Here is a 14,041-nt window from a genome sequence, read left to right as displayed (position 1 = left end):
AAATGTGAATATGGAAGATCTAATTTTCACCTGCGTAACCTGGAGTACTATCAAAGGGCCAAAATTTACACATAAAATTTCTGTTACACATCAAAGAATAAAACAAGTGCACCGGAGTATGAATGAAAGTATACATAAATGTATGAACATGTACAAAGTACACATAAACATGTATAATCATATTATACGTTACATCGTGACTATGTGTATATGTTCACTAGTAACAAAAAGTTGATATAGCTTTAAATCAATAACTAAAACATTACGAAAAGAACTTCTAAGAATCCTAATGTTATTTCCAAATTGTTAAGTTTATTCAAGAGAAAAAGCATCATCTATACAACTTCTGTTTCTTTGCGATTTTTATTTTTACATAAAGATCGAGTCAATCGATTACTCACACGTATATTACATTAGCCCCTTGCTTCATAATTTACTTTGTGGCCACGCTCGCAAAAGCGAACAGTTAACAATTTCCCAGCACGAAAAGAAATAATGTATTCATCGTAGATGCATGTTTACCGTAACGACTGAATATTCATAAGCGCGGAATAATATCTCGCCTGAATCGATGCGAACGGAGTGACGGTTTGTATTTGTTAAACTCAAACTTTAAAGTCTCGAGCGCATTAAGCCCGATCGCGTTAAAGATTGATTCGTCGAGTAAAAGGTTTGTACTTTATTACACGAACATTGTTCGAGCGTTTCAACATGGAACGGATCGTCCACGTTTCCTCGAGCGCGATCGTCGTTCGTCTTCATTCAAACCGAATGTAACGGGGGAAAAAAATGTCTCCGGTGCAAGATAGATTGTCATGTCTCGCGGACGTTCAGAGTCATCGTTCCGTCCATTGGACCCAGTCTTCACCTGCCTCGGCCCGTCCCCAGAGAAATTTCCATGAAATACTGTAGTCGGTCACGTAACGTGAATTGCGACCGGAAGAATTTCCAATTCGCTTCCCTTATGCGCCAGCATTTACTCTTAGATTTCCACTTACTTGCATCCACTGTATCAGGAAGGTCGCCGACAGAATACGATTCAATAATTTCGTAATATCAGCGGGGAATTGTTGCGGAACGCGGGGCGAATGCGATTGTCACGTGAAGGTGCATTCGCTCGCAGAGAATTTACGTAACAGCTTTATCAAGACTTCGCATAATTTTTATCAATCTACTGATATGTTGCGTCGCCTTAATAACGTCGAGTCAAATTCGTGATGAAGATTTCGAACACGATTATTATTTCGACCTTTTACGGACGAGGATTATTAAAAATGGTAAGAATATTTTCTTGAATGATCATGCATCAAAGTCTTAAATAATGGAGACAATGAACAACGTGAACTTTTGTATGTTCATAGTTAAATTATGTGCTTGTAACTGCACCGATTAGACCCCTAGTACTGATGGCGTGTCTTCACATGGTTACAGTGTTTATTCTGTATATGTCCCAAATGCCTAGCCGATAAAAGTCCCAGAACGTTCGGCATGAATCAAAATAGTATCTCCTGGCCGATATATGTCCATGACTAGACTCGTGTTTTGGACAAATATCGAGTGAACACTGTAAATATTTTTGTTAATAATTTATCTATATAACATTAATTAATCATCAAATTCGTCTTGAGGCCGTTTTTAGTGTTATACAGTCAAAAATACATAGTGCCATGTAACAAAAGCGAAACTTTTTTAAATTCTTAATATTTGAATTTGTAGTCGACTGCAAGTGGGTTCATTTTTATTGGAAATATTCAAGATCAAATCGAATCATTTTTTCTCAACTATTAGTGGTGCTGGAAAGAATCGTTGGGACTAATTGTAAAACTACCCTGTATACCAGAAATTGTTGTATGATAATGACAAGAGTAAATTTATTTACACTTCGTACGATTATCATAATAATATATGCTGTGATCAAGAAGTTTATCATAAACATTTCTGATAAAAACAATTTCATTAATTCCAATAATTGTAAAGAAGAAAATCAGGAATACTTGGATCCGTCCGAACATTCTAGCCTCAAATTTTCAATATTTGGACCTTGAAACATGCACAATTAGTATAGTATAGTAGTAGGGATAAGGCTGTTTATAATTTGTATTATATTCTATAAATTACTAGAATCTATTGAAACGTCTGAACAGTATTGGAAAATAATCTCTTCCTTGAGATTCAAATTGCTTTGATAAAAAGAAAAATAATTGAAACACGGATGAATGGAAATTGTAAGTCGCCTCGCAGACGGGTCTATACTGCTTAAGGGTTAAAGTACAAAACGAAGAACACGGAACACTCTTGCGCGCATCTATGTTTGAAAAGCACGTGTCTGCCGTATATGTTGAGAAAGGCGGAGAGAATGGCTGACAATGCTGAACGTTTCGAACAGTGTAAAATGGGCGGGCAGGTGGTGGAAAGAAATAGGGGCTCGTTAAGGTTTACGTGCTTCTTGCTCAGTTTACAATTCTTAATCGCGGTCGCGAATGCATTGTGCATTGTACTTCGGAACCCACTCCCACGGAACGGATAGAGAGCTTGAGCACGGTGAATTACTCTTTTTACTTCTGAAGTTCGGCGGAACAACGCCTGCAGGGGGAACGCGAAGTCACTTAAAAATAGGATTGCTTTTTAGAATTTTTTTACGGTCACACGGCGCTCGAGCAATTTCGAACATTACGAGGCCATTTCGTAACGAAGTACTGAGCCCCCCCTCCCCCTCTCTCGTCTAACCTTTTCCTTTCCAAATGGCACTCAATGCCCGCAAAGGGAGGCGTAAAAATTACATTCCGACACTCCCGTAAACGACTCTTTTCGCTTCTTTTCAAGTGGAACACCGTTAGAATGGTCGGCGGGTAGACGTCGTTGAAATAGTGGCCGTTGCACCACGGACTTAACATGTTTACAAAAAAAAAAAAAACAATGGCCGCAAGTGACATGGTGAGTTTATCGCGCCATTCCGAAGTAGAACACTTCACACACATGCAAAAAGAACGTTGCTTCGTGCTTCTAGGATTATTATCGTTTCGAAACTCCAGGTGTTCCTGTGGATTCAAATTACAGTGTTTACTCTATGTATGTCGCAATGCCTTAGACGATAAAAGTCCCATAACTATCCCCACTGCCGCGGGGTGTACCCGCCGCCGAGGAGTGTAAACATAATTCTGTGTTTTGGACGTATATCGAGTAGAGACTGTATTTTAATTTCGATAATAAGTAGACCCCGGATCTTTACGCAAGTTTCCATTTTCCTACGTCATTTCAGAAAATTCGTTGAATACAAAATAAAATAAGAATATTACTAATTTTTCTTAGTAAATGTGTTTCCTTATGTTTCACAAAATTATACCAACCATAAATGCATAGAAATCCGCAGTCTATTAATAAGACACTATTGCCTATTGTCTATTGTCATGCATATTGAAACCTTATAAATTTGTATCGTTTAATTACAACTTTTATGAAACTCCGGAGGGACGAAGAATTGACGTTGCAGAAACCCATGCAAATAAAAACTGCTCAGCTATAGGTACCTTAATTATTGCATGATTGCATGCACGATTGCACTAACCATCCACTCGAGCTTTGCAATTATCCAATATACATATACACTCTCGTGGTTTCAGTAATTACAATTGAGTGCCATTAACACGTCAATTACCACGTTACCCATATTTAAAATGACAAAATTATTAAAGGTAACGTAAATATATTCTTTTTATTAATTACTAAAATTCAGAATTATATTTACTGAACTAATATACTAAATAATACTAAATATACTAATATACAACTTATTTACGATCTGTGAAACGCAGAATTGAAAGAGTAATGATATGTCATAAATTTCCTTAGTCTTTTTTCTAATAATAAGTGTTTTAAACGGTGAATAAAACTGGTCTTTCAGGAATCCGTGGCGAATCGAAAATCCGTTAAGCGGCGAATTTAATCCGCACAAATTTTTTATTCACGCCGAACAGCCGTCGATTGAGGAAGCACGTTTCTAAATATTTTTTACTTCGGTCGGGAAAATAAAGACCTCCCGTCCACAAAATTGCCTCGTCAATTATGAAAGAAACAATATACCCGGGGCTCAGCACGTGCGGACAAACATGAAAATATTCTATAAACGTGATCGCTGGCCCGTGAATCAATCCCCCCCCCCCCCCGCCACTGTCTCACGAAACACGGCGATCTCTCGCCTGAAATTTCCGGACGATCGCAAAGAAGAGCCAAGTTATTAACTCGGCAACGAAGCTGTTACAACGGGCTCTCGCAATTTTACGCGATAATTCGATCTTTCCTGGCCGCTATTAAAATACCGATTAAGCATCCTCCACCGAGATAAACGATATTTAAACTCGATACTTCGGGCCGAGGAGTTTACGAGTTCCCCTGAGTTACATGAAACTGTCGGCTTCAGCGACGTCAAAGGAGTAAGTTTCCTAACTTAGATAAATGCCGGAATTCAATTTGCGAGAACAGTTCGTTCTTTCCCCCCGATTCTCGACGACACAAGATTCTGTTTTTAATTGGTTCGTTGCAATTTCCAGTAGACTATGTGTTTTGTGGTAAACACGAATCTATCGAATATCTTAAAATCAAATTATGAACAAAATTATATTAATTCTTTAAAGTTTCTGTCGAGGTAATAATGGCAACCAAACAAGAAAATATTTTATTGTTTATATCTGCATTTTGAAACTACATGTATATATCAATTGTAGTAATAGTGTCCAAAGAATGGACATTCAGTGTTCATTAGTTTATAATTAATGAAATTACGTGCACATATTGTTATAAAAATCGCGAGAAATCAAAATAAATTCAGTCTTATAATGTTTACGAAACAACGTAACTATAGATACCAGTCCCGTTTTATGCTCGATACGGTTAGTATCAAAAGAACGGATAAAATTGTTAAAGGAATTGTATATTATTATTATTCTAACATAGGGGTTAACAAGCAAACTAAATCTTTGATGTGTATGTATTATATTAAATTTTAGGTACACAACAAATTTAGAGAAAGCAAAAATTAATTTAAAATGGATATAAAGATTTAATTATTTTCAAATATTTTATCTATCCAATGTGAAAATTCGAACTCCTTGGTTACTGTCGATTTTTTTTTTACGAAATCCTGTACGAATATGTGTGCTAACGTTGAACCATAAAATTGAACAAATCCTTTTAAAAACGATGCGCTCTTTTACTTTAAACCTGTGTCTTAGCCCGCTTAAGAAGCTGCACGGCAATGGTGCAGCGAAGTATCGTAACATTTCCGATTTTAAAGCACGGATTTAGAAACAAGGTATATGCGCACACCGATCTCCAATCGAATTTAATTTTATTTCCAAAAGGATCAATTAACACTACTTCCACAAATTTAAGAATAAAAAATGTATGACAGTAACATGTTCTTTATCAGAAGAAGCAATTGTCGTCGGCTGCCAGCGCATCAAGAAAACTTCGACAACTATAACCGTAATTCGCAGAAACGCGTTTATAGCAATTTCCCGAAAGCAGAAGCACACGGTTCACGTCATTTTGCATGAACCACAGATACATTTCCGCAGCCAGACGGAATCGGATTCGCCTATATCGTGGATTCCAAAGTGGCTGTCGCGAGCAGCTGCGTGATAAATTCCGAGAACGCGTTAAATTCTGGCTTGCGTTCGAGATAACGATATAAGTGAGTCGAAGAGGCGATCGAAGTCTAGCTCGGCGTGGAAGAGTGTGCGAAGCGAAAAGAGGAAGCAAAACGGTCTTTAGCGATTTGGACGGTCGCAAGCAGCCCGTTTTCACCGAGCGAGCCCGCCGATCCAGCGATCGATCGATCGATCGACGAAACGGGTTTCGTCGGCCGCCTCCTCCGATTTCTCTCGAGCTGATTCCATCGGCACGATCTTTTTATTAGGATCGACATTTGGATGCTGTCCAGTTACGTCGATGCACCCCCGCCGGGGCCATTCATCGCTAACTTCCTGCTACCTTTCTTTATTTCGCGTGTCGTCACTGCTCTCACGTCGAAGACGTTAGCGTACGAACCAACCCGGCTCGGACGAACTTCCCTTACGATCTTTTAATAAAAACGCCGAGATGTAAATCGCATACTGAATTCACGTGGATGTTCCGTAGAAGGAGATTTGTCGTCGTCGTCGTCGTCGTCGTCGTCGTCGAACGATATTGGAATTTTTACGAGAACGCTGTTAATCGAGAAACGGATCAGCGCCCGGTGCTTCGTTCGTTCGAGCTGGAATTCATTCCGGGAATTCGTCGTTCTGCCGAGGAACTTTGATTAAATTTTAGTCATGTTTCACGTACGTGAAAATGGCAATTTTTAATCCTTCGCGTGTTTTTTCTTTTTTCCTTTTTTAAGTGGGTAAGTGGATACCAATTAAAGAGCGTTGTAGCGATTCATACAGCGAATATTCATTAGCAGCGGGGGTAAAAAAATTGGGAAATTTGCGAGCGATTGCTTTCCCGAAAATATTCACCGTAGTGGTAAACGACAGAACGTAATTGCCGGATATGTTAATGATATGTGTGAAGGAGAGATAAGCATAATTAGACCGTCAACTTTCATGTAAAATAAAAATTGTGTACATCAATTACAATGAACAGGAGCTAAGTGGAAATTTCATGGTTCCTTTAATAATGTTCATAAACTGTCTTCTAAAAACTTTTAATCTGTTCCCTACTTTAAATTGGACTTATTCATTCTTATCATAAATGCATAAAATCGGCAGTTTAATAATAATAATTTTTTATTATGATTATGAAGTACAACATTTAAAATAAAAGTTATGGAAGACGATTATAATTGTAAAGTTGAAAGAGCTTCTAAATTGTACAACCATTTTTAGTATAAATCCTACACCTAAATAAAACCTGGTGTAAACTGTGCTCATTGGCATCCTCATTAAATGATCGTCCTATGCACTTGTGGCAGATTCAATCGGACCAAGGGAAATAGTACCAAACTTGAAAGGCTTATAGACACGATACAGTTGTCGCCATGCTTAACAAATACTACGAACGAGATACATTCAGTACCGGATACCACGCGATACAGGCCGATTCACGCTCGAGAGATCCTATAGAAACGGTGCTACATTCGATAGAGTCCATACAAATGGTACTGTAATCTGCAGATCTTGTATAAATGGTACCCTAACTGATAGCCTTTACACAAATACTATTGTAGCTTACAAATCGCACAGTATAGAGCTTATACGAACGTTACTGCATCCAACGAACCCTATAGAGAAGATACAATACCTAATAAGCCCTGCTCAAATACCAAGATGACGCTCAAGACACACTCAAGATAAACCATGAATCTAGACTATCTGCATAATTCAAGATGCCTCGAGTGTCGCAAGGAAATTTCAAGAGTCTAAACAGTACAAGTTTGGTCCGATAGGTCTTAGAAGTTTCAAGATCATATATATATATAATAATCAAGAACATCAGGTCCTAGGCTAAAATAACAACACTGGAGTCTTGGTCTAGGCGATTTAGAGAGTCTAGGAAATCTGAGTTAGATCATGGTGGGTCTCAGAATTCTAAGGATCGTAATAACCAGCAGGTTAATGTAGGCCATTAATCTAATTCAGTTCCGAAACGGTTACACAATCGATTCTTCTCCATTTTCTGAATATCAATTTATTCTGAACTCTCTCCACTTGTCGATGAAGTCTGACACCATAAAGAATATTTTACTTAAGCATACGTACAGAAAGCAGACGAAAATAGTTCATGAATTTTGGTACATATAATTACTTGTTTTATAATATACTTTTATAATTCATTTTATATATTAACCACAATATTAAATAAATTGGAAAGAGTGTAAACGTAATCACTTTATTTATTGCAACGCTTCGATATAAATAAACATTATGGATAAATGTCTCCCCTCTTTTTATAATGATCCTGTAAAAAATATGCATAGTAATCTGCACCTGCAATAATTATTAAAATAAATTACAGAAAAGTCGTCGATACCTAATGTAACTCTGGAATCATTTTGGAACTGATATGAAATATCAAAAATAACGATTATGGAATCGATATGGGAACTGAAATGGGAACCATAACCGAAGCAAATAATTATACTGCGGATTTCATACATTTAAATCGAAATAAGCAGGTGAAATACAAAAACGGTAGAAAGATTACAAGAATTTAAGAGAATCGCCATATTATTTCCAGCTTATTCAAATTATTAAAAAATGAAAATACAGAAAATGTTTATCTTACGTAAGAAAAAAAGTTACTCGAAATAACCTCAGGAATCATCCCTTTCAAGGAAGTACAACATTTTTGGGACACCCTGTATGTATCGTTAAAGAAAATATCTTTGCCTATAGAATTTTTTATGGGAATAAATGTTACCCTAGGAAACTTTTTTCAAAAGATGTATAAATTATGCGAATTACAAGCTTTATAGAAAGCTATTTAAAAAGCGAAATCATAAACTCACGTGTGTAAAAGAAACCTAAACGTGTTAGATTAATTTCGAAGCGATACAAATTATTTTATTTTCCATCGACGCGTCTTTAGAGTGTCGAACGAAATGAAACGGTATGTTTCAATCAGAAACGTTGGAACGAAGTTGTAAGGGAATGGGTTAAGAAAATTGAATCGAAAGAGAAACGACTGTTTCGCCCGTTCAAAGGGGCACAGCACCTTAACCGTACGCGATAAAGATAAAAGCGAATTGCGTCGGGGCAAACAAGACACAGGGACGAATACGGTAATCGAAACAAGAATAAAGCGGGTTCGCTTTTCGTCGACTGCTCTCCTCCGACACCCTTTGAAAACCGAACGCCTTCGCCGAGCAACCATTCCTCGAAAGGAGTACACCGTAGCCCCTTTGACGGGGATCATAAACTATTCAGGCCCTTCAGTCTCGTGATGACAGTCGTCGTGTACCAGCAGCATTTGCAACTCACAGGACGAAACAGTAAATTATTTCTGGACGAAGAGCATCAAAGCGCCCCCCGCCCCTCTACGGCTGCTCATCCGCCTTCGTTTCTCCCCTTGGAATAGGGGAGACTATATGGACGACACTCGAGGATTAACGTAAAACACGAATAGCATTATTACGGAATCTAATATCTGCGCGGACGAAGTAATGTCAAACCCAACTTATTTCTTCCTTGCACGATAATTCCTTTGAGAATTGTTAATCCGCGTATCATTATCCGGTGCGTGTTTGTGTATGCCATTTAGCTAAGATTTAAATTCCGATGAAATTTTGCAGCAGATAACTCCGGTGAACTACGGAGATTGTTCCAATTGTTTCATAACTTATTATATTACCGATCTAATTTGTTCGTTGATTAAAGTACAAGTAACGTTGACAATGTAGATCCATTAAGTGCTCCATTTATTGCACAGGATGCGAGAAAGATATTGAATGCATGCAAATGTTTTAGGCTCTTTCAATCGTTCGTGCATAATTACTTAACGTAACATTATTATACATAACTTGATTATCAACATAATACAAACACAGATACATTGATAACACAGTGAAAAAATTATTGCTAAATGCTGCGAAAACATAACGACGAGTACTTTGTAATAATATGATTAACTAACATCAGATGCTGGAGTTATATACCTAAATTGCATCAAACTCGAAATAGAAATTTATTCTCTTGTTTAATCTGTTTAATAGGTTGAAAATAATATAACAGTGTTTTTAAATTCCTCTAATATTTTTACCGTCTTAAATTGCACCTGCTCGTTTTTGTCATAAATGGAGGCTCGAGAAAAGTTGAAAACTTTGCCGAGTATCCAATACTTCGGTGATCACCGGCTAACCATAAGTGATCGATGTTTCAGTGTGGCGGTCAGAGCGGTGTCTGGATAGCAACTGTGATCTTACTGATAATTGGAAGCTGCGTCGACAAAGTTGGGCCACGACCAGCCGATGGCGAGATTGCACACCTGACATCGTCGGAGGAAAGGTTGAACACCGTGAAACAGGTTCTTTCCGAGGTGCCTTTGATCGACGGGCACAATGACCTACCCTGGAACATTCGAAACTTCGTCCACAATCAGCTGGCCGAGTTCGATTTCAAGGATCTACGACAGGTGGAGCCGTGGAGCAAGAGCGCGTGGAGCCAGACTGACTTGGTCAGACTTCGCCAAGGCATGGTCGGCGGTCAGGTAATTTCTTTTACTAATGATATATAATAATATTTTTTTTACAAGAGGATAGAAGGTGTAAAATAATGACGGAAATATTGGGAAGCTTAAAAATCTCATAGAGTCTGTGAAGGGGAGGAGAGAATAAATATAAAAGTCGAAAAGGTATTGCATGATAAAGAGCTGTAGCACCAATAGACTGGCTTAAAAAATTGACAAAATAAGAAAAGAAATGGACAGGAGGACACGAGAAAATCAAAAAATACGTAGAGGCAACAGTGGAGTTAACATAATTAGAATGTATTATTATAATAGGTTAAACTTTACCTCAGGAAACCAGAAATTTTTAATTTTTTTTTTGTGTAATCCTGTAGATTTTAGCGAAAAAATTCCGAAAATCAAAGTTAAGCCTTATAGCAGGATAAGTAGTAGAAGGTGATATTATTATGTATTAGTATAGATGATTGTTAATATTAGGAGATAGGGAATAGAAATGGCGTGCGATATGGAAGAATGAGTGACATAAGATGAACAATGTAAACCAAATCCTACTTCTTGACCACGAAATCGAAATTTAATAATTATAAAATATTACTTTAATATAATGTGTTATATATAATGTGTACCCCTTTAGTTACAAAAGGTACTGCCCCCTATTTATTTATTACTGCAGAAGAGCTAAAATTTACAATGAATTGATGAATATTATCAATTCGACAATTTCTTAAAATAGCTTGTCTAATTTTTTAATAGATTCAAAGATCATTTTGGGAGAAACGAAATTATTATTATTCAGTTAGTGTTGATGTTGAATATAGACGACGCTGAACGTGTCGTCTGTTGCCATATGTTCTCTGAATTCGCCGACGGATGGAATTAGGTGTTTGGTATGTCAGGATTAGATTCGCGACACGTGTTAAAGGTGATGACAAAGACGCAGGCGTTGCTTGCGTCTGTGACATGTGTAATGGTGGATCACTGAATCTTAATGTACGTCAACATTATTACTAGACTGCAGTTATAAATTCGGTCTTGTAATTTTTATAAAATAACGTGTACCAGTTACATTTTATGCTCGGTGTGGTTAATGTTAGCAATTTTAAGTTTGAATGACCAAGCTCTGGTAATTGCAAAGATTAAAAAAATTAGAAGCAGATGAAACCATTCACCAATGTTATACTCATTCACAGAATGAATTCAAGAAAGAAAATCAATAATGTCAGTATTATCTTACATTGCGTTAAATCTAGTAATATTTCACCAAATTTAGCGACAATAATACCTTCGCGTTACTAGCTAATTATCTGATAACATGGACCGGTTATATAATGCGCATAAATATTTAACACAAACTAAACGGTCTACAGTGGAACAGTGGTTTAGTAGTGCTCAACTGTTTACACTTTACAACGCCGCCGAATGCTGTGCTGTGACTATTACGCTAACACTGGTAAACAATACCGTAAACAAGGTCAATAATACAGATACAACTCCATTTAACAATTTCGTTTCTTACAGACAACCACCAAAGCCATTGAACCTAGCACATTTTTGCTTTCAATTGTAATTTTTCTTGGTGAAATATAAAAATTAATCGAACGTTAACAATTTATACACACACCACGCGAGTTGAGAACCAAATTTTTTATCAACTGTACCATTCACCAAATCGGTCAACTCCACAAAATAAGAAACAGAGAAAATTGATGAAATAATATACATTCATGTTCATAAGCTGTTTCGATTTTTGCCATTCAGTGTCTATTTGGACCCAAATACCAAAATCGTCAGTTACTTAGTCAATTTCTGATGACTAAATTAATTGAACAACTGTTACCTTAGGAATAATAGAAAGATCAACGTGTCTACAAGAAACGCCTTCAAAAATATATTTAAAAAAATTAATAAATAAAGCAGTGAATAGTCCTAAACATTACTAATTCCGTAGTTATAAGAAGTTTTCGCCGTCCGAGGGTTAAGCCTAATTATTAAGGAAATAACTCCAAACATAAATAACTCTCAAAATTAACTATTGATTTTCTGAACAGCATGAGACAAGGATTGAAAACGTTGAACAATTATACTCAAACAGACATATGCTATAATCTTGTTATTAAGTACACATATCGAGAACATCATTTTCAAGTCTCAGAAATTTTTCTAGCGACGGTAATACTCGTGTATGTAAAATGCACAAAGAAAAAAGTTTATACATCGTTTTACCTTGTCCCTGGAAAGAAGATGAAGTTTTTCCAAGACACCGTGTATATGTGAACCTTATCCAGCGTTGCACTCGCGGCCACCTAACCGACGGGTTAAGAAAACTTAAAGGAGAAATATTTTCATGGCACGTTCGCACATATTTCACGCGAAAGTTGAGAAATTACGTGGAACGCGGGTAAAGAGCAAAATAACAAGGCTGCCAAGCGAAGCTTACGGCCCAAGAAATTCACTTGGCTTTTTATTTAGCCAACTAGGAAGCACGATGTAATTAATTCGGGACTTCTTCGCGACTGCGCGGAATTTTGCGAACGTGCGTACAGCTTCTTCGAGGTCCCTGAAGCGATGAAACATTAATACACCATGAGCACTATGTACAGACACAAAAAAAAAATGCACCGAACCCGGTCAGTTTCAGCGATCTGTGAAGTAATTTCATTAATAGATTCATCGTGCATTCGGTTATTGCATTCCGTTGTTTTGTGTGCGCTTTAATATTGGGAATATTGAAAACGGATTTCGAACAGGTAATAAAAGGCAATTTCGAAGGCTGTGTTTATTCAAAACCATGTTATCATATCTAAAAAGAATTTAAATAAAACACATGGAATGTCAGACACGCTGTTGAACGAAAATATGGCAAACACGCTTTGTGATTGGCGGTAGAGAAAAAATATTGGAACAGGTGTGCAGTAAAAATAATTTGCTAAAGTGCAGTAATAGAAGAGATCGTCGGGAATTATGCTATCAACCTTTCTACACATTAAGAATATTAAGATTGTTTATTCATATTTGAATACGGAATTTTGAAGAGATTTAATAATATACTTGACTTTACAATTTTCCTTCAACATCAATTTTAATCAATTTTGCGTTGAATAGTAGACGATGTATATTATTAATTTGATGCATTTAAGGCGAAAATGAGTTGGTGCAATTTAACATAGTGAAGACATTAAAACAGTCTAAGGACGTTGATATGTTATTTTCAATGTATTAAGACCGTTTAAAAAAAATTTTTATTTTGCACAAAGTTCCGCAGTTTAATTACTATAATTGAAAACAAAGATTGTCGAGCAAAGATTTGAAAAAATTTAATGCATAAATGTTGAAATGAACACGAATATAACTTTCGCACGTGAAATGACTTTTGCAGTATCGGTACTCGCATTAACGGTGTGAAGCAACGGAGACATGTTGCCTATAGGTGGTGGACAGTTTGGCACGATGCCCTAAATTCATGATTCGTCCTTTATCTAACTCACCAAACTATTCGACTTTCCAAAGTTGCTTAAGTACGTTGTAAAGCACTCTTTAGAATCTTGTTACAGCTCAGTACTAAACAAATCTCATAACTAGTGCCACATAGACATTTATGTGTTGTCTTCATAATTTTAATTAACTTAAAATAATACAACAGAATACACACCTTTGAATGTTTTAATTGTGTTACATTTAATATACTCATTTTTGTCATAAATGAATGATTCAGGATGAAAGGAAATTCCGAACCAAGCAGAACTTTGTCTCTGATGACGATCGACCGATATCGTTGTAAATAATCACACAAGATTACGTTTAAACTCTGTACACATTACTTATGAATTTCCATATACTGTATTAATTGAAAATTTTAGTAAACAATTACAAATTCCCATTA

General features: G+C 36.6%; 1 protein-coding gene across 1 annotated transcript in view; it reads left to right on the top strand.

Moving 5' to 3' along the window:
* Positions 1-14,041, top strand: part of LOC143357087 (dipeptidase 1) — a 233,220-nt gene that overhangs the window by 203,666 nt on the left and 15,513 nt on the right. Inside the window, exon 2 of the mRNA XM_076793302.1 lies at positions 9,856-10,182. Coding sequence (XP_076649417.1) covers positions 9,856-10,182 — 327 coding nt within the window. The remainder of the gene's footprint in view (positions 1-9,855; positions 10,183-14,041) is intronic.

This window comes from Halictus rubicundus, chromosome 9 (genome assembly GCF_050948215.1).
Source record: "Halictus rubicundus isolate RS-2024b chromosome 9, iyHalRubi1_principal, whole genome shotgun sequence".
Lineage (NCBI taxonomy): Eukaryota > Metazoa > Arthropoda > Insecta > Hymenoptera > Halictidae > Halictus > Halictus rubicundus.
Note: the sequence above shows the minus strand (reverse complement) of the source record. Positions and strands in the feature narration are given on the sequence as shown.